The sequence below is a fragment of the Xenopus laevis genome, chromosome 5S (assembly GCF_017654675.1).
Source record: "Xenopus laevis strain J_2021 chromosome 5S, Xenopus_laevis_v10.1, whole genome shotgun sequence".
NCBI classification, from domain to species: domain Eukaryota; kingdom Metazoa; phylum Chordata; class Amphibia; order Anura; family Pipidae; genus Xenopus; species Xenopus laevis.
Window position 1 is genome coordinate 33,530,047 of NC_054380.1, and position 22,124 is coordinate 33,552,170.

The 22,124-nt window shown below is 38.2% G+C and overlaps 1 protein-coding gene across 2 annotated transcripts in view; it reads right to left on the reverse strand.

Moving 5' to 3' along the window:
- Positions 1 to 10,642: 10,642 nt before the first annotated feature.
- rmdn2.S (regulator of microtubule dynamics 2 S homeolog) overlaps positions 10,643 to 22,124 on the reverse strand; it is a 58,793-nt gene continuing 47,311 nt past the window's right edge. The window contains 4 exon segments of one of the 2 annotated variants that reach the window (NM_001094547.1): positions 10,949 to 11,301; positions 19,094 to 19,139; positions 19,141 to 19,174; positions 19,273 to 19,326. In NM_001094547.1, the coding sequence (NP_001088016.1) occupies positions 19,138 to 19,139; positions 19,141 to 19,174; positions 19,273 to 19,326 (90 nt within the window). In that variant the 3' untranslated portion in view covers positions 10,949 to 11,301; positions 19,094 to 19,137. 2 annotated transcript variants of the gene reach the window in all.

Here is a 22,124-nt window from a genome sequence, read left to right on the forward strand (position 1 = left end):
AGGTCCTGAGCATTCTGGATAACAGGTCCCATACCTGTATATGAAACGGCTCTAGTTTCTTTGATGCCAAGTACCGACAACATTTAAATATCTTGATGCCGTTTCACCAAAAAAATGACACATGTATGCATAGTTCAATATCTAAAACAAATGAGAACTAAAGCAAGGAAAACAGGGAAAAACTTGCCCTGTTGTATTTGGAGATTTCATGTTGGAACAAATGTTTCCGGATGCCCTCTCTGCATTCCGTGTTCAAACATTTTAGTAGAATAAAGACAATATTCATTTCAAGTTTCAACAGAGCTTATCAGAAGTTTCTTTCTCAAACCATGCATTTACTTTGTAATGATTAATATAATATAAAGCATTCTTTCACTCTCTTTAACCTCAGTGCTGACTTTTACTATGGCCAGAAAATGTATTAATTTTCTCTTCTTTTCTTTCACTTGCAACTAATGAGGGCTGAGAATACAACTGCAGTGGAGTTATTGCTGAAAGTGCTGATTCCTTTGGTATTCAAAAGGATATAGATAGTGAGGCCACTATTGACATTAGTATTAAATCTGACCAATGTGTTAGGCCAAATTGGGCTGATCGTATTGTTGGCACACCAATGGGTCTTCAGAGACCTGCCGGACAAGGACTTCATCAACACACCTAATGGTCCTCACCCAACAGGATTTCCAAACCTGCCCAATATGTTGTGGCAGACTGAGAACCTCCAGCCTCCAACGTGTTTTATGGCTCCTAATTTATCCATTGGCTCTACAGAAATTTATATATATATACGCATAATCATATTTACTAGCAATGTAAATGCTATATCTGTGACAGATCACTGCCAGGTGGCCACTAAAAGTAGAATAAATCAGTTTATTGTAATTCTTATTTTTTTAATTGCTTCTCTTTCTATCCAAATCATTACCCAAATACTGTTGTAAGAAACCAAGGACTTTACATTCCAAACTAGAAATAAAAAAACATGTACTAACTCAAAAAACACTACTAATAATGTTTCAAGATTTTGCTTTCCTTTGAATCACTGAACTAATATTTAGTTGTATAATTAGTGTTTCTGAGAACTGCTGCACTTCTGTGTTGAATGGAGTCCACCAACTTCTGGCACCTGTTACATTTCATAATTCTTCTGCATTTTATGGTTTTGCCTCAAACAGCATTTTTTATGTCATCCCACAAGTTTTATATTGGATTAAAATCTGGGGATTGGGCGGGCCACCCCATAATCTCAATCTTGTTAGTCTTGAACAAAGATGTTGCTCATTTACTGGTGTGTTTGTGGTCATTGTCTTGTTGAAACTCCCATTTCATGGCCATTTCCTTTTCGGCATAAGGCAACATCACAGTGTACTGTGGCTTGAATTGTTATTGTTGAAGTGTTTGGGGGTCGTCAGACAAACTGTCTGCGGCCCCTAAACCCAAAAAAAACTTTTATCTGTCCACAAAATGTTGCTCCATTTTTCTTTAGGCCAGTCTATTAATAGTAAAAAGATGCGGGTTAAGAGTGTGGCTCCTTTAAATAATGGTACTAGTATACTTGTAACAGATACTGTAGGTAAATGTGCTAAATCAGTTCTTTTCTTCAGTGAATCCAATAGTGGAGTCAGAGTTCCAAGACCCACCTCATAGCTGCACTGTTGGGTCACCACAAACAAATTAGTCAGTCAGGGACTGATTCAGGATATGATTCATAAAGCTTTACTAAAAATGTAAACAAGGCACCAGGGCCAGATGGAATACACCCTCGGGTAATAAGAGTGCTTAGTTCAGTTTTAGACAGGCCTCTCTTTCAACTGGTATGGTGCCTATGGATTGGAGGAAAGCTGATGTCATTCCAATATTTAAAAATGGATTACGATTTAAGACTGGAAATTATAGGCCATTAAATTTTGACATCCATGGTCGGCAAATTATTTGATGTTAAGGGATCACATTCAAAATTTTGTCCTGGTGAATAGGACAAAACAATTGTGGTACCGTGTTAGCCAGTAGCAAAAATAAAAAAACACATACAAAAAGTATTGTAGAAGTTATACCTATATTGGTTAACAATAAAGATACATTGCAAGCTCTCTGAGCACCAAAGCCCCTTTGTCAGGCTTAATAGAAATGAAAGCTGGAAAGACACATTGAAATGTATTCATGGACATAAATAAGGAAGTTACAGAAAGAGATTAATTGTAGAGATAATAAAATTAATTAGGGTGGGTTGTATTTAGTCCAGGGGTTTGGATTCAGTCAGGTCACATAGCGTGACCCTAAATTAAGGCCATGTGTTAAATAATTTCATACATTTGAATTCATAAATAGTTATTTTCCTTTCAGTTTTAAAGTTCCCTTTTAGAATTAAGACCTTCATGTCCTGAAGACTGTTGATTGCAGAAGTGTTGTCTCACTGGTGTATCACATGATTTGATCTTGATCTTATGTCTGTGATGGTTCATCCAGGTGAATGACATTATGAGCAGTAATCAGCATGGCTTTATGAAGGATAGGTCATGTCAGACACATTTTTATGATGAGGTAAGTAAGATGCTGGACAATCGGGAGCAGTAGATGTGATTTATTTGGATATTGCCAAAGAGTTTGATACTGTGCCACAGAAATGACTGCTTTCTAAACTAAGGTCTGTTGTTTGCACATGGATAGGAAACTGGCTACAGAATCGGGTACAGAGGGTGGTTGTTAATGGTACATTCTCTACTAGGAGTAAGGTTCTTATTAGTGGGGTCCCTCAGGGCTCTGCATTGGGTCCACTTTTATTTAACTTGTTCATTAATGACTTAGGGGAGGGTATTGTAAGTAATGTATCAGTGTTTGCAGATGACACAAAACTATCCAGCCCAATTAATTCCATCCAGGATGTGGCATCTTTGCAACAGGACTTTGACAAACTGGCAAGCTGGGCGGCTAAGCGGCAGATGCAATTCATGGTTAATAAATGTGAAGTCATGCACCTGGGATGTAAAAATATCCAAGCTACTTATACCCTTAATGGGACTGCACTAGGAAAATCCATTATGGAAAAGGACCTTGGAGTCCTTGTAGATGATAAACTTGGCTGTAGCAAGCAATGCCAGTCAGCAGCATCAAGGACAAATAAGTTCTTGAGCTGTATAAAAAGGGGCATTGATTCACAGGGGGAGGGGTGTCATTCTTCCACTGTACATAGCACTGGTGAGGCCCCATCTAGAATACACCACACAGTTTTGGTCTCCAGTGATCAAACGGGACATTATTGAATTAGAGAGGGTACAGAGAAGGGCAGCTGGTATGGAAAAACTCAGCTAGAAAAGACTAGCCAAGTTGGGGTTGTTCACACTGGAGAAAAGAAGCTTGATGTGATATGATTATGAATAAATATATAAGGGGATCATATAATAATCTCTCTAATGCTTTATTTACCAGTAGTTTCCAGCTGACATGAGGTCACCCATTCCGATTAGAAGAAAAGAGGTTCCGCCTAAATATTCGGAAGGGTTTTTTTACAGTGAAGATGTGGAATTCTCTCCCTGAATCAGTGGTACAGGCTGATACATTAGATAGCTTTAAGAAGGGGTTGGATAGCTTTTTAGCAAGTGAGGGAGTACAGGGTTATGGAAGATAGCTCATAGTACAAGTTGATCCAGGGACTGGTCTGATTGCCAGTCAGGAAGGAATTTTCCCCCTCTGAGACAAATTGGAGAGGCTTCAAACGGTTTTTTTACCTTCCTCTGGATCAATTAGCAGTCAGGCAGGTTATATACAAACCTAAAAGGTTGAACTTGGTGGACGTGTGTCTTTTTTTCAACCCAACTTACTAGGTTACTATAATGTGTAAATATGTGTGTGTATACAGTATATATACAGTATATACGTGTTATAATGTAAGCTCTTCAGCATGTCTTTTTTTCAACAATGGGACTTTGCGGGGGCTCCTTGCTGATAGTTTGACTTCACATAGGCATCTTCTAATTGTAACAGTATCACAAGTAACTTTAGACCTCTGATCTTCCTGGAGCTGATCATTGGCTGCTTCTTTGCCATTTTAGCTTTTTTATCCATTCATGTAGTTTTCTGTTTTCTTCCATGTCTTTCAGGTTTTGGTTGCCATTTTAAAGCATTTGTCTTTATATGTTTTCCCCTCTTCAATCAACTTTTAAATCAAAGTACGCTGTTCTTTTTAAAGAGAAACAAACCCTTTATAAAAAAAAAACCCTATCCACCTACCCCACATAGACCCCCTCCCTCCCTCCTTCCACCCACAGCCTAGCTGCAACCCTGTGCAAATGCCCTTAACGTTTTACTTTCAGGGATCGGAGTTCATGGCAGCCATCTTCCGGGTTTTCTTCCAGTGCTTCGGCAATCTCCATCAATTTGGGCACATGCACACAAACCAGGAAATTGCTCCAACTGCACATGCACCGCTTTGTCTGTTTCGTTCTCAGATTTCCGAAGACGGCTGCCATGAACTCTGATCCCTGAATCTGCACCATAGGGTAAGTAAAAAGTTAGGGGCATTTGCCCGGGGTAGCAACTAGGCTGGGGGAGGAGGGTCTATGTGGGGTAGGGGGTTAGAGTTTTTTTAATAATGGCTTTGTTTCTCCTTTAACAATGTCTGTAATGACCCATTTTATTCAGATGTTCAGATAGAAATGCACTATAACCAGCATACACAACATTTGCTGCCTTTCTTCCTTAAATAAGGGCCGTAATTGACACCTGCTTTTTCACATAATGAATGACCTCACTAATTGAAGTCCACACTGCTATTATTTTGAACAAGCTATTATTATTATTTTGAACACTGCTATTATTTTTAATAGGCCTCAATTAATGATTCAATTTCACAGAATCAGCAACATGCATGACATGATCGTTGGGGTCTGTTGGTTTTCTATCACTCTACTACACCTACTAGTAAATTATTTGCCATGTAGAAAAATAATTTCTACCAACAACAGTGATTGATCAGCTTAGTGATTTCAGACTGCTATTATTCTGAACACAACTATATATATATGATGTGAGAAATAGTGTCAAATGCATAAAACAAGTGGTCTTTGCCACAGTTTTTTAAAGCCATAAACTCTTTTATGTCAAATGTTATATAACTACATGTGATTTCCATTGTTTATACAACTTTAAACATTTGGGGGCAGAATTACATAGGGTCGAATATCGAGGGTTAATTAACCCTCGATATTCGACTGCTGAATGTAAATCCTTCGACTTCGAATATCGAAGTCGAAGGATTTACCGCATTTCCTACGCATTTCCTATGATTGAAAGATTAAATCCTTCTAATCAAACGATTTTCCTTCAATCAGAAAATTGTTAGGAAGCCTATGGGGACCTTCCCCATAGGCTAACATTGATGTTCGGTAGGTTTTAGGTGGCGAAGTAGTTGGTCGACGTTTTTTTTTAAAACGACAGTATTTCAACTCGAATCGAAGTTGTAGTCAAAGGTCGAAGTAGCCAATTCGATGGTCGAAGTAGCCAAAAAATCATTCGAAATTCGAAGTTTTTTTTATTCTATTCCTTCACTCGAGCTAAGTAAATGGGCCCCATAGTGTATGTTTAAAGTTGTAACAGCAATTAAAACCATGCATTTTGTATCATGTCTTGTATTTTCTTTGTCTAAGCGGCAGATATCACTCACTTAAGAAAAGGCTCACTGGAGCTGTCCATAAAGGCATAATAAACATTTCATTGAATAATTATTCCAGGTAATACATTTTACCTGGCAGACCTTGATCACTCAGATAAATATTTGTTTAAAATTGCTGAATTCTTTCCAAAAGCAATTGTGCTAGACAGACAAGAAATCATTACAAATGTATTGTTTAATGTCATCCATTAGTGAACCTGACAGCTCAAGACTACTCTAAATTAAATTGATTCTATGTAAGTATGAACTATAATTGTCTCAGATGCATAGAATTATCTATATGGAACTACAGTGCAATTGTTGCATCTATTTCTCACTTTATGAACGTAGAGTTTATTCCTGTTTTTTTTTTTTAAATAGCGTCAACATGTTCAGTATTAATTTATGAAGATTATATACAGTATTATTCACTGCCCCAGTGGAGATTACAGTCTAATTCCCTATTGCATTCACAATTTTATCAGAAGCCAATCAATCATTCTCTTGTTGTTGGAAGAGGAAACCCATGTAATCACCAGAAGAACATACAGACTCCCTGCAAATAGTGCCCAGGGTGGAACAGACCCGGGATTCCACTGCTGCAAGGCAGGAATTCTAGCCATTGCACCCCTGTGCTGCTGAAGATTTATGAACTATTCCTAATGGATGGATTGATTCAGAATGATCCATAATGCATTTTATATTTAGCAAGGTAAATAATGAATCTGATCAAATAACTCACAGCAAATCATTCTAATCACCTAGGAAAACCTGACGCAGTAGGATTTGATCAAAATTGATACTGATCCAACCACCAAACCCAGAAAATAAAATATAGCTCATAGCCAATCTTTATATCTTTATAATACACAAAAGCCATGAATATCTTGTAAATTATATCCTTATAAACGGTGAGTAGTGATGTCATCAGTTATAAACGGTGAGTAGTGATGTAATTTCTGTCACATGACTCACTAAAATGTGTGTATTATAATTAATAAAGTACCCCCAGTTGTAAAATATGAGGATATTATAAGTTACCTCGGAGTTCCATGACCTGTATAAAAACACTCGGCCTTCGGCCTCGTGTTTTTATATGGTCATGAAACTCCTCGGTAACTTATAATATCCTTATATTTTACAAGAGGGGGTACTTTATTCACTATATAGTTATACAGGGCTAAGTTATTCTGCAGTGCTTTACATTCACAAACATTGGTTAATTTTATAGAAGCCAATTAAGCACCCGGGTTTTTTTTAATGAAGTTGGAAAGAAAGCTCAGGAACTTAAAGGTAAACCTATGGCAGGAAAGGGAGTACATACTGTACAAGCTACTGGCAGACATGTAAGGAAGGGAAGCAAGATACAGATCTGTGTTTGATGGAGAATTTCTCCAGACTCAAAGTAAGTTGCTCAGTAGCATGCAGTGGTGATTATAAGAAGTCTGCTGTGCTATGAAATCTGTGTGATTTTGTTTTGGAGGGATCACAAGTGGAGGAGCAGGACTTACTCACCCACCACTGCACTTACTTTGGGGCAAATTTACTTACCTTCGAAGTTGCGCCAGCTTTGGCTTCGCCGCACTTCGCCAGGGCACCGCTAATTCCCTTAAATCCGAAGTTACGCTCAGGGAGGAGAAAGGTAGCGAAGTTTTTTGTTTTGGAGGGATCACAAGTGGAGGAGCAGGATTTACTCACCCACAACTGCACTTGTACTTTTTGTTCATCTGGAAGAGATTGGATATCTCACGCACACATAAGTAGTGATGGGCAAATTTGTCCAGTTTCACTTCGCCGCAAAATTTGGGAATTTCCCGCAACATTTGCAAAACCTGTGAGATATTTGAGAAGCTGGTGACAATTCCGTCGCCAGCGCATTAAAGTCAATGGGCGTCCATTTACTTGTTGTCGGCGTTGGATTTTTCACCAGTGGTGACACTCAGAAATTTGCCGCAAATTTGCGCCTGGCAAATAAATTCGCCCATCACTACACATAAGTGACAAGAGAACTGTGGGAACTTTTAACATCTAAAAGTAACTTTTATATACGTATGAAGCATTGAAAGGGTTTGAAAGGAGTGCTATTTAACTCTCTCTTTTATCTATTTTATTACTGAGGTATAATGGTGCATTATATATTTTGAGAGTATAAGTGAACCTGTTGTCTATAAAAGAGGGGAGCACTTCTTAGAAAATTTAACCTGGCTGGAATCAACCGTAGTACCCCAGTAACACAAGGCAGCAATGTTAACCACTAAACCACCATGCTGCCAAATCTGCCTGATTAGATCTGAGATAGATGAGAAGTCTCTAAAAGTATAAACTATCAAATTCACTAAGCCAGTTGTATCAATTTTTATGCCCTAAAGAGATTGTATGCAGTGTCGGACTGGGAGACCAGGGGCCCACCCAAAAACCTTAGACCAGGGGCCCATTCTCAGTACTATTATTCTTCCTCTCCTCACTCAACCTCTATTTTGCTAGTATCTATTCTTTACATACTATAATCTATTTTTCCATCTATTTAGCCTCTTTGTTCTCAAATAAATAGGGAATGGCCATGAAATAGGCCAAATGTTTAGCAGCACAAGGGCCCACAGACACCTGGGCCCACCGGGAGTTTTCCTGGTATCCCTGTGGGCTAGTCCGACACTGATTGTATGGCTTATTGTAGAGAAAACCTGCAGCATGTTATCAGTTATCTGCTAAATCTGTCCCTCAATTCAGTTCTCCTTCAAATTTGCATCTGCCCCCCTACCATACTTTAACTTAAGGTGGCCACAGACACACAGATATCCCAATGTTTGTATGGTGGGAGATGAGCCGACCAATTTCAGCCAAAAACTTGTATATTGGTCTGCTCGTCGATCGGGTAGGTCTGAAAGATTTGCCGCCTTTTAAGACACCCAAACATTGGCGACTGTTACTGCTGAAACATAGTTAGATCGGGTAGAAAAAATACAAAGTCCATTGTGTTAAAACCCTCCAAATGAAACCCAGCATCCATACACACTCACATTAACCCCTCCATATAAACTATATACCCATATCTACTTACTGTAGATTTTAGTATCACAATAGCCTTGGATATTGTTTTTAGAAGAAATCATCCAAGCCCCTCTTAAAAGCATTAACAGACTCAGCCATCACAACAACATCCAGCAGTGCATTCCACATCCTCACTGTGAAGAACCACTTAAGCTGCTTCAAATGAAAGTCATTTTCTTCTAGTCTAAAGGGGTGGCCTCTGGTACGGTGATCCACTTTATGGGTAAAAAGGTCCCCTGCTATTTGTCTATAATGTCCTCTAATGTACTTGTAAAGTGTAATCATGTCCCCTCGCAAGCGCCTTTTTTCCAGGGAAAACAACCCCAACCTTGACAGTCTACCCTCTTCCATCCCTCTAACCCAGTGGTTGTCAATCTTCGGCCCGCGGGCCATATATGGCCCAACAAGGTCATTTACCTTGCCCTAGACTGTCCATGTTGCTTCTTTCCCTTTGGAACTTCGGTTGTACGCATGTTTGTGCGCTCTCTCCTCGATGATGTCACTGACTGTCTGGCGTCCTTCACATGGGGGAATCAGAGAGAGGCGAGTCAGGGAGGGAGCAGCTGTAGATGTGCAATTCCTGGCTGGTTGCCTGTCGATCTGCTGCGAATTTTGGTGGACAGTCTGCAGGCTATTACAACCACCTTCTTTGCTTCTCCTCTGCCTACCAATTTGATCCCCAGTGGATAGTTATGATCTGCTGCCTGGCCCAGGCCCGGACTGGCAATCTGTGGGTTCTGGCAAATGCCAGAGGGGCTGCTGTATGTTTCCATAGACAGTCACTAATTATTGGGCTGGTGAGGGACTGTTTGGGCCTCTGTGTACCTGAAATGCCAGGGCCTATTTTGATTCTCAGTCCATACCTGGCCTGGCCCCTCTACTATTACTGTGTTGGTGAGTTAATTAGTGATGAGTGAAATTTTTCACCAAGTTTCACAGTGAAAATGATGACCATAGACTCTAACGGGTGAAAAAAAATTGTCACGCAACAAATTGTGCGTCAAAAACTTTTTGTCTATGGCCACCTTTACTCGTGTAATAAAGCAATGACATGTAAGATAAACATATATAAACATAGATAAACAGATATGACATAGTGAGATGCTCATTTGGTTGCTGTCTTCATAATGGAAATTTGTCAGTCTGGACCTGGCAAAACTACTGTTGGCAAAAAAAATCAATGGTCTTGATACTTTTTTTTTGAGTTTTAAGTTTTTCAGTGGTGTAATTCGCATGGTGAAAAGATAAAACTGCCAAATTAAAAAACGAAACTAGTTGCATTTTAGCAAATTGTCGATGTTGTGATGAAAGTACATCAAAGTGGACACTCAAAGAGAAGTCGTATGCTTTAGTGTCCCTTTAAAGCAACTAGTAAATTATTTGCCATGTAGAAACTAGTGATGGGCGAATTTGACCCGTTCCGTCAAAATTAGCCGCCGGCGAAATGTCACCAATGCCCATTAAAGTCTATGGGCGTCAAAAAATGTTGTCGTGCGGCGAATTTTTTTTTTTAAGCACAATGCCATACAGGTCTATGGGCGTCATTTTTGCAGCGGAACAAGGCGAAAAAATTCGCCCATCCCTACTAGAAATATAATTTCTACCCAAAAACAGTGATTGATCAGGGTATTGATGTTGGACTGTTATTATTCTGAACTGTATAATCTTTCAAATATATAAACAACCTTTTAAATGAAAGAATCCCTATTATTTCAGCTGCTTTGAGAGAGAGAGTGTGATGTAGAAGTAATATGTTTTCCCTTTATAAAAGTACCAAGAGATGTTCAACAAGGTTGAGACCTTCCAATTGTGGTGAGTCCATGCTGTTTCTGGCACATCAATAAACAACAACTTTATTCGTTTAGAAACTAGGCTGAAGAATGTTTGCAGGTGAGAATGTAGGAAGTTAGTATAAAACCATAGCTATGTAGAGTTAAAGAAATATCATTAAAACAAAAAAAACTTGTTTATTGTGCTAATTTTGGGTTAAGGTCTTCCATTATTGCTCATACAGATTTTTAAAATGATTTCTACACTTTTACATTCATTTAAAAGATGAAACATGCAGGATTCATCACAAGTGAGGCTATTGAGTTGTCACTTTATAAATATCTGTTCAATCATTTGTAGTATTCAGAGTAAAATCAAAAGCACTGCAGAGTTACATTTTGTGCAAAGTGAAGTTTTGTTATACAGGTATAGGATCCGTTCTCCGGAAACCTGTTATCCAGAGACTCCATTTTATCCAAATAATTCAGATTTTGAAAATGTTTTTTTTATTTTTCTCTGTAATAATAAAACAGTATCATGTACTTGTTTCAAACAAAGGTATAATTAATTCTTATTATAGGCAAACAATCCTATTGGGTCTATTTTTTAAATTAATTTTAAGTAGCCAATGTATGGAGCTCCAAATTACATAAAAGATCCCTTATCCGTAAAACCTCAGCTTCTGGATAATAGGTCTCATACTGAATTATTACTCAATTGGACAAAATACATCTGTGTATTGTTATGTATATGTTTGCTTTGCATCAGAAAATGTGCTTATATTACTGCTTCAGGGATGCCATCAGGGTGTCCAGTTCTTTCTGAGCATCTTTGTCCTGCACGACAAAAACATGGAGTGTGACAATTTAAGTTATTTGCATAGACACAAAACCATATCATAGCTGATTCTGTACTGCACATATATAAGAGCTTATTATCCTTGTAATTGTCTAGGAAAAAATACTGCTGCAGCACCTCATAGTTGCAAAAGTGAAAAATTTAATTTATTAGGTTAGACAACCTGGATGTCTATGTAACCCCCTGGCAAGGGTTTCCGGTCTGTTTTGCACCCATTTCACAAGTTCTTACAAGGTGGTTGAAGCACACACAACTTTTACTTTGTATATTCTCCTTAAAGGGATACTGTCATGGGGAAAAATTTTTTTTCCAAAATGAATCAGTTAATAGTGCTGCTCCAGCAGAATTCTGCACTGAAATCCATTTCTCAAAAGAGCAAACAGATTTTTTTATATTCAATTTTGAAATCTGACATGGGGCTAGACATATTGTCAATTTCCCAGCTGCCCCAAGTCATGTGACTTGTGCTCTGATAAACTTCAATCACTCTTTACTGCTGTACTGCAAGTTGGAGTGATATCACCCCCCTCCCTTCCCCCCCCCAGCAGCCAAACAAAAGAACAATGGGTAACCAGATAGCAGCTCCCTAACACAAGATAACAGCAGCCTGGTAGATCTAAGAACAACACTCAATAGTAAAAACCCATGTCCCACTGAGACACATTCAGTTACATTGAGAAGGAAAAATAGCAGCCTGCCAGAAAGCATTTCTCTCCTAAAGTGCAGGCACAAGTCACATGACTTGGGGCAGCTGGGAAATTGACAAAATGTCTAGCCCCATGTCAGATTTCAAAATTAAATATAAAAAAATCTGTTTGCTCTTTTGAGAAATGGATTTCAGTGCAGAATTCTGCTGGAGCAGCACTATTAACTGATGCGTTTTGAAAAAAACATGTTTTCTGATGACAGGATCCCTTTAAGGGTCCCACCTAGACCTTTTATATTCTTGGGCTCCCTGCAGACGCTGTATCAAATGTTGTTACAGAACTGCCGAAAACCATGAATTTATGGCTTAAAGAGAAAGAAAACAGTAACAAAGTGCTAGTGGGGACATGATATTGGACATCACTTCAGAGTTTTGTGACCTTTATAGATGCACTAAGTCTATGGCCTTTTGTTTTTACAGTTCCTTGCAATATTCTTCCCCCTGTTACTAAAATACCAATCCTACACTAACATGGCGTTCTCTATGATATTTTTATTTTGAAGCTCAAATGCCTACTGATACACACAGTACAACATACACCTAACATGTAAACACTATGGGGGTTATTTATCAAAATCCCAAATTATCCAAGTATTTTCTGAAAGCAACTAAGACCACATCCACACGGGTTTTTCCCCTTATTTATTAATACATTTTTCCAATAATTTCATGTGTGGGAAAAAACGTGAAAAAATCGTCTGAGATGCCGGATTTTCGAATTTGGACTTTTCCATCCTCGGGTTATAATAAAGCCCGAAAAATTTCTAGTTTTTGTTTCCACTAAAAATTCCGATTTTATAGTAAAAAAAAAATTCTAAATTTTTCGAATTTTGGCATTCGGACTAAATAACCCCCTAGGTGTGCCATTTTCACCCCCTTTTATTATTGAACTCCTTTCTATTTCAAGGGCTGTCACATTCGAGCCTTTGCAATTGTTATCACCATAATGGCCTATTTTACCAATATCATTGTTCAGTCCAGTAGCAAAACAATTGAATGCCAGGAGTGTGGCCCTGCCTACATATCACTCAGCCATGGAACCTAAACACACTCAACAGGCTATTTGGCAAACCAGATTCCATGTTGAAACACCAAGGGCGACTGGATGAAATTTGAATTGCTCAAAATAATCAATTTGTGTTCCCAGATATAAAAGAAGGATATCAGCACCATGTCACCTTTACAAATACACTGTTATATTTTAAATAATTTTAAACGGTAATATTAAAACTTTATGACAGGTTGCCTGTCTAGCGATAAGATGAAATCTAGACTGTTCCCATGTTAAGAGTAAGTGGTGTCAGTTCCTGAATGTTAGCCCATGATTACTCTTGTATGAAAACTCTATGCGTCAGATACAGTGAGACTAAAGCTACACAGTTTGTATGAGTACATCTGGGCATGCAGGCTGGGTTGGGCTGGATTTGAAAGACTTTTTTGAAATCCAGTTGGATCAGAGATAATCTTTTCTGTATGAAAACTTTAGGGCTCATTTTGACAGTGTAGTGGGCAACTTTACCCTGCAGTGAGTTTGCATGTAAAGCCAATTTATTAAAGGTACTACTTGCATGGAAATTAGCTCTTCACTTTCATGTATTGTATAGTTGAACTCTGCGTGGCTCAGTCCTTCCAGCCTTCTACTATGAATCGACACTGCTGGGCCACTTGACACAAGGGAACCCTGGAGCTACCACCACCTACTGACCAGGCAGTAACTCCAGGATTCCTACAGTGTTCAAAAGAATAAAATACACTGTATTCACTTGAATGTCCAACACTAGAAATGACCCCAGACAGACCTGGAAAGTATTCAAGCACAGCACAACCTTTGTGCCTGCAATGATGCTGGAATTCTGGGGGACAAAAGCTGCATTGAGGTCATAAAACCTGGCAAACTTGAAATTGCACTTTTCTCACTGTACTTGAGGTTATTAATGAGCAGCCCTTTTATCTACCAATGAATCATGATGGGGGGGGGGGTAATTTGAAAAAACCTGTAATTTTCACTAAAAAAATTAAAAACATTATTTTCCACGAGCACCTTTTCTCTTAAAGGAGAAGGAAAGCGCCAAAACAGTTTATTGCCAACAGATTAGCCACAATAGTTCAAGGTAGAACGCTATATTTATTCTGCAGAATGCTTTACCATATCTGAGTAAACAGCTCTAGACACTGTCTCTTTTTGTTTAGGATAGAAGCTGCCATATAAGCTTGGTGTGACATCACTTCCTGCCTGAGTCTCTCCCTGCTCACTTACAGCTCTGAGCTCAGATTACAGCAGGTATGGGAGGAGGGAGGAGGAGAGGAGCAAACTGAGCATGCTCAAGCCCTGCCCTGGAAGTTTATGCTGAAAACAGGAAGTCTGGTACAGAAGCCCACGTGTACACAATAAAAGGAAAGAAATGCAGTGTTTCTTTTGACAGAGGACTCAGAGCACCATTACTTTGAGGGTTTGTTTGTGTATTAATATAGACCTTTCTAATAAAGCTTACTTCATTTTAGCCTTTCCTTCTCCTTTAAAATATATTGGGATGGTATTCGATAGCTTGGCTTGCAAGCCATAGCTGTGTATTACTGTATGTGTTGAGCAGCCATGAAAAGCTTAGAGGTTATGGGCACATTTAACCCTACACTGTACCAACATAATTCTAATATATCTAAGGTCCTATTGTTAAGCAAAGAGTATATAAGGCAACAAGGGAAATATTGCTAAGCAGATGCTGCAAATGTATTTTGCCTTCAAGGCAAAGAAAACGAATTGCAAAGCGGGGCCTATGTATTTCTTTATAATAATGTCTACTCCTTGAACTGTAAAAAGGGAAGCAAAACCACCCAGCCACTTCCAAACTCTGAACATGAGGACAGGTCTAACTGTAGTATGATTATAATTGTAGTATAATGTAACTTCAGTGTAGAAATATACTGAATGGCTACTAAGCATAGAATTGAATATATGGCATTTTCATCTATTGACAGGGGCATTACCTTGTTTATTACTGGTTATGAAGGGTACACAATCAGGAGTGATACCTACAGTTGCTGGTATATTTACATTTGCTTTTCCAAATGATGAGCCAACATGTTCTTTTTCTATAGTACAGAAGCATGCTCCATGATCCCCTCACCTGTGGGCATTATGCATTATTTTAAAAGATTTCCTTTTCTATTTGTATAAATCACAAGTTAATATTTCCCAGGCAATGAACTAATGGCAACTTCTGAATCCAGCCTTTGTGTGCAGTTATGCAATCATTTGAAACAATGATGAGTTTTATATCTCTGTACCTGTAAACTTAGACTTCACCACCACAAAGTTCTTTAACAGCTTCTATCATATCATATGTACAATAAAGCCTCCCACCACCCAAGATGACTTGGCCTGTAGTCACAGCTGCACGCTATCACTTCTCAGTTAGACAATAAGACCAGGAATTAAAAAGAAATCGAGCAATAAATTACTATCAACACAAGCCTAAATGCTTTTCAAGGTGAAGCATGCGCCTTTGGCATTTTTGCAATGGCAGAAGACAAATAATTCCTATTTTAGCCCACACAACAGAATGCCAAACATGTTTCCTGCAACTTAGATGGGTTCTGCCTAAGGCATTTCTTATTTTATAACTGCATTTTGCCAGGGAAACTGTAACCTGGATACTTGTCCTATAAATGCCCATAAACCTAGTGCAAACATCTACATTCATATTTTCTTACTGCCTTAAACCTGAAAAAGCCTAAACATGGTCCTTCTAATGGAGAGTTTTTCACACTCTTTTGGAGTTCAAGCCCTCTTTGCAGACAAACCTGTCAAATACCCAACATGCTTGTAGATTTATACATAATTGCCTTAATAGTCACCCTGCTATAGTAGTCACCCGATACAGTAATACCCATGATAGCCATGAAAATGCTGAAGATAAAACCAACAATTTGTTTAGATAAATAATGCAGGCTACATTTATGATGACTGTTAAGTGCTAGAGAAACTAAAATTAATATTTGTAGGAAGGAACAGCAGTTACAAGCTCACTGGATGGCAAAGGCCAGGCATTCCTGATCTGTATGCTGAAATTGCTTATTAATCGATCATATATTTGTTCTTTTTTTGTCAACATTTTTTCCTCAAGAGAAAAACTGGTAGTCCGGGGTCCTCTCAGAACTACCTTAACAGTCCCTGTGCTCTAACAGGTTCAGGCTTTAAATGAACTGTTAAATATTTGTCTTTCCAATGGCTTTTAGAAAGAACACAGAGGAAAAATGAATCTTGTAAAATACCATATTCAGGGCCGCCATCAGGGGGGGACAGGGGGGACAAGTGTCCCGAGCCAGGGCATGAAGGGGGGCCCGGCAGAGCTGCAGTTTTGAAAAGAGCTGGGCCCCCTTGAGAGCACCAAAGCTGTGCATGCGGCCATCGCGAACAGCCGAAGCCACGAAAACAGCCGGACTTCCAAAGCAGTGAAAAGATCCAAAGTCACGAAAATAGCCGAAGTCGCGAAAAGATCCGAAGTCGCGAAAACAGCCAAAATTGAAGTGCTGAAGCTGCGAAAAGACCCAAAGTCACGAAAGGAGGCAAAGTTGAAGTGCTGAAGCCATGAGTTCAATTCTACTGAACACCAATGTGGGTTTTTTTTTTAATACCCTGGCCACCAATGTATTAATATTCGATAGGCCCATGCCACCAAGGTTTTTTTTTTTTTAAATTTTTTGGGGCCCCAATTTTTTTTAAGTTGTAAGGCTGTAAGGGGGGCCCTACCACCAATGTTTTTTTAAAAAAAAAATTTTTGGGGCCCCAATCTTTTTAACTTGTAAGGGGGGCCCTAGCGCCAATGTTTTTGTTAACTGTAAAAATAAAAACCATGTCAAGATAAGCTGTAGGTCAAATAAGCTACAGTGTACTGTATATGCATGTAATAAAGAAGGAAAACCTACTCTGACAATGCAGTAGAGATACAAAACAAGATATTTCATATAATTTATAAGAAGATCCAAAAAGTCTATAATATCTATTACTCAGAACACAAGGGGTTACAGTAGTATGAAGCTTAAGTTCAACATCATTAGCCACCCTTTTATATTCAGCAGTACAAAGAAGCAACAGTTCCACTAGCAGACGTAGCCTGAGCCACTGATTATAAGGACAATGCCCTGTGGTATAATATTACAGGCTATTCTCAACATATCATGCAAGAAGGGACAAAAGATTCTGCTTCTTTGTATTTAACCTTTTTTGTAAAAGGGAATCTATCATTAGTTTTATTTTTGATAATGTAGTTTATCTTAAAACAGTCAAGTACTGTAATGAACCTTTCTACAAACAAAAGAAAACCTAATTGACTAATTCTGTTGTCTATGGCAAAGGGGGTACTTGATTACTTTTCCATCTGGAGTCTTAAAGATTATTTTGCCATGATGAAGAATGTCAGACACACAATCATTCCTGATTTAGGTCATTACATTGTATGGATCATCATATAGGGGTTCATCATTCTACAACTGCTACTGCTTTTGGAGAAATACCCTAATTCTACAGTGCTTTAGGAAATGTAGCATGTAATATATTTACAGATCCCAGATAAATGTGTGCTAATCATATTACAATATTGCATAATATATGAAGAAAGCATTTAAGCAATCAGAAATCTTGAGGCAAATGTCTGACTTAGTTTGCCAACAGAGAGTATGTTTTGCCTGATAGCCCAAGTTAAAAGAAAATATCTGATTTATTTGCTTTCTACATTATTGACTCATGAATATTCTGCCACCAAAGGCATAATTAGAAACCCAGCTGGCTCTCTCATGCACTGTGATGTTTTGCATCTGCATACATTTGAATACATGCCTAGCCAGACTTATTGGAAGTGATTTACAGGCTGATAAACATTTATAGTATAAAATATTTATTTTTATCATTTATTTTTGGAGTCTCCTGTATTTATATACTTGACTTGGGCAGAACAACAGTATGGTCGTGGCATAAAAAGGCTTGGACTGGATTTCAGTTCAGTTGTTTTCACCAGGAATGAAGAAAGTTGTTTAATTACTTTGTATTTGTGACAGTTTTTCTAACATGGAAGCGTAAAGTTTCATTTGTCTCCTTATATCTTGCAAAAGCAGCTCAGGCATGGGGGGCCACTGACTCTACAAATTATTCTAAATGATATGTTAGTTAATACATTTCTGACTACAGTTCTGCTGAGCAGAATCCATGTGTTTCATTAAAGGCAGCTGTTAGAATTGATACAATAGTTGCTAACATCCCACAGATGCAGTTAAAAAATCAATGTAGCAAATTGTAACAGTTCAGATTCCGCACCTTGATTACGGAGCTGCCAGACAGAAACACCAGAGACAGGAACATTAAACTTTAAGGCAACAGCACACCAGGAGACTAATTGCTAGCGATAAATCTCTGTTTCTGCGGGTGACTAATCTGTAAAAGCTTTCCCCATAGGCAATAATGTGAATCTCTGGTGGTAAAACCCATGTATTACTTAAGGGTCAGGCCACACAAGCAGATTTGGGGAGATTAGTCGCCCCAGCGACAAATCGCCTCTTCTTCGGGGCGACAACCTCCCCAAACTGCCTTCCCGCTGCCCTCCGCCGGCTAAAATGAAAATTGCCTGGGGCAATACACACGCAGCGCTTCGCAGGTGTTTTGTCATTTCAGCTGGCAGAGGGCAGGGGAAAGGCATTTCGGGGAGACTTTCGCCCTGAAGAAGAAGCGATTTGTTGCGGGGGCGACTAATCTCCCCGAATCTGCTCATGTGGACTGACCCCCAGTCTCCAAAAAATTGCTTGAAGTTTCCTCTTGTAGCAACTTTAAGTGATTTTGGGATACTGAAGCGACACATGGGTTTTACCACCAGAGATTCACATTATTGCCTAGGGGAAACTTTACTGGAGATTTCAGGAGATTAGTCACCTGCAGAAGCAGAGATTTATCGCTAACGATTTATTTCCTGCTGTGCCATTTCCCTTAAACTTGAATTCTGGAAAAAAATTCTAATCAAGACAAAAGGAAGGAATGAGAACAGATCAAATGTATAATGTCTATTCCTCATACAAACCTCTTTATTAGCAGACGTTATTGCTGATGCCTCATCACAGTACTTTAAAGCAATGGATTTCTTCCCGAGATCTTTGTAGCACTAATAATAATAACGACAACACATATCAGTTTAAAGCATACACTGCAGTGATAAACACAACTAATTGCTAATTGCACATATAAAAATGTTCTAGTTACCTTTGCCAGGAAGACGTAGTTATATTTGGAGTAACCAGGATGCATTTCTTCGACCTTTAAATTAAAAGAACAGGAATAAATTAGAAAAAAATACACTATAAAATATTAAACCAAGTGATGGACTGAATAGGATAAAATGAGACAGATCATTGCAAGCTTTATTAAAGGGATAATTCACCTTTAAGTTAGCTTTTAGTATGTTATATTATGGCTAATTCTAAGCAACTTTTCAATTGGCCATCATTTTTTTTTTTTAAATTTTTGAATGATTTACCTTCTTTTCCGCTTTCAAAAGGGGATCACTGACCCATATATAAAAAACAAATGTTCTGTAAGGCTACAAATGTTATTGTTATTGCTAATTTTTATTACTCATCTTTCTATTCAGGCCCTCTCCGACTCCTATTCCTATTCTAGTTACTTATTAAAATCACTGCATGGTTGCTAGGGTAATCTGGACTCTTTCTTGCTGAAATTGCAAACTGGAGAGCTGTTGAATAAAAAAACTAAAAAAAAATGAATACCAATTGCAATTTGTCTCAGAATAGCACTCTCTACATCATACTAAAGGTCAATTTGAAAGTGAAAAACTAAAATACAAAAGGACAGCCATTATTACAGTTAAGAGAAGTGGTGGAATGCACAGCACCGTATATTTCAGTTTTGCTCATATCTTCAAATTGTTTGTGTTTAACATTATTGCGTTCTTTTCTGGCACACTGAGGTTACAGTCTCAGCTTTGTGATTGATTGCTTAATCCTTCAGTTCCCCATTCTACTGAGATGATGCGTAGGCTGACCATGAGTACATGACATCAGTCATAAAGGGAATCAATCGGCTTAAAATAAGCCAAATTCTATATCAACTTTCCTATTCACTACATGTTTAATTTGGTATTTTAACAGTATTGGAGGCTGTTTCAACCTGACACATGAGATGAGTCCATTCTAGGAATGCAAATTCTAAGTAAAAAAAACACTATATATATTTCTATATTAGCTCTCAGTTTTTAACTAAAAGGGTGAGTTTAGGGCAAAATGTTAACTTGCTTTCTTATATTGTGCTGAGATTTACAGTAAACATATGGGGGTCCATTTACTGACAATCGAATTGTGATTTTTTCTCCACAATTCTCCAAAAATTTGTGGTTTTACTATATTTCTAAAAAGCTCTAAAAATTTGAACCTTATTAAGGGGGAGATTTACTACGAATCGAATGGTAAATTAAGAATTTTCGGTTTATTGGTCAAAACTCACAATTTCCAATTTAAAACCACCAACAACAACAATTCGAATGTGAGATTTATCACATTTGGACCCTGGAAACAGTTCTAATTCAATACTTCACCACCTAATGTTCATGTAGAAGTCAATGGCAGAGGTTGAACCATTTGAAGATGTTAATAGCCTTCCTGACATTGGAGTTTTTTTGGGGGGGGGGAACTTGATTCAAATTTAATTAGAATTTTCAGGTCGTTCCTATGCTTGATCAAATGTTATTCGTTCAAGTTTTTCTTAAACAACCTACCATTCGAGTTGGGAGTACATTCAAATTTATTAGTGTTAAAAAAAACTTCACATTACTTCAAAATTCGACCTTCGATAAAATAACCCCCTAAGTTTAAAGTAAAAGTTGTCGAGGTACTACAGAAGTCAATGGGAGCTGTGATGATCTTATTGGACCGCTTTAAATCAGTTCCAACTTTTAGAGATTTTTGGATTTTTATTTTTGTCCAAAAAACTAGAATTTTTAGAGGTTTCCAAGGTATTCATATTTTTTTCACACATTGTTCAGCACTTTTTTTCATTTGTACTTTTTATATTCAGATCTTTTACTAAATTCCATGACAATCATGGTTTTAAAGAAAGTGAGTTTAGTCATGATGTCAAAAACTTCTAAAACCACCAAGATCCAAATTCATATTCTTGGAAGTATGACTGAACCTTGTAAAAAAGGGGCCCTGACCAAATAATTTGCCCTGAAAGGAGCCTTAAGTCAAAAACCATTGTTCTAAATGTTTGATGATGTTTGATGTGGCAGCAACAGCCCAAGGTTCCTTCCCATTCACTTAAAGTGGAATCTTTCTTGGTCAACTGGTAGCCATGATCAAAACTCAAAGCAGATCCAAGTGACCTTTACTGTTTGCTGTTCAAGTAAAGAGGAAATATTAGGTGTTGGCAGTGGGTGTTTAGATATCTAAACAAATGGCTAATTCCATTTTGCAATATTTAAAGCAATACAGATATGAGTTAAGTGACATGAAGTCAGAGCACATGATCTGCATGATGTTTATGTAAAGGAGGCATTCATGTGCTCAAAGTGTTTGGCACTGCTTCTTACTCAATGATGGTTTCAGTGTAATTTGGGAAAACCCCCCCACTATTTATCCTTGATCCCTTCATGTTTACAATTATCAACAAGAGATACAATGATACCTTTAGCTTAAATCCACTATTTTATTCCAATCTAAATAAAATGATGGGGCAGTTTAAATTGGATATAAAACTTATTAGGGAGCTAAAGGCATTCATTGTGGGAATTTAAGACTTTATGGGGACCACTAAAGGTCATGGGTTAGTGTGTAGGCTTGGAGTGAGAGGTGAGATTTAGGGCAAGGGCACATAAAGGGTATGGAGTGCTTTTCTACGCCTGTGGATTTTTAATGAGGCAGAGAGAGATGGATCAGTTCAAATCAGCAGCTTCTGGCTGCATGCAGCAGTGGCGTAGGGATTAGCCTGAAAAATGAAAAAAGCAGGTATTTAAAGGCTAATGCCCGCTCCTCTTTGTGTAGCCACATGCAGACGAAGCTCTATTTTTCAGCGCAGATAGGGGAAACTGCTGATTTTAGCTA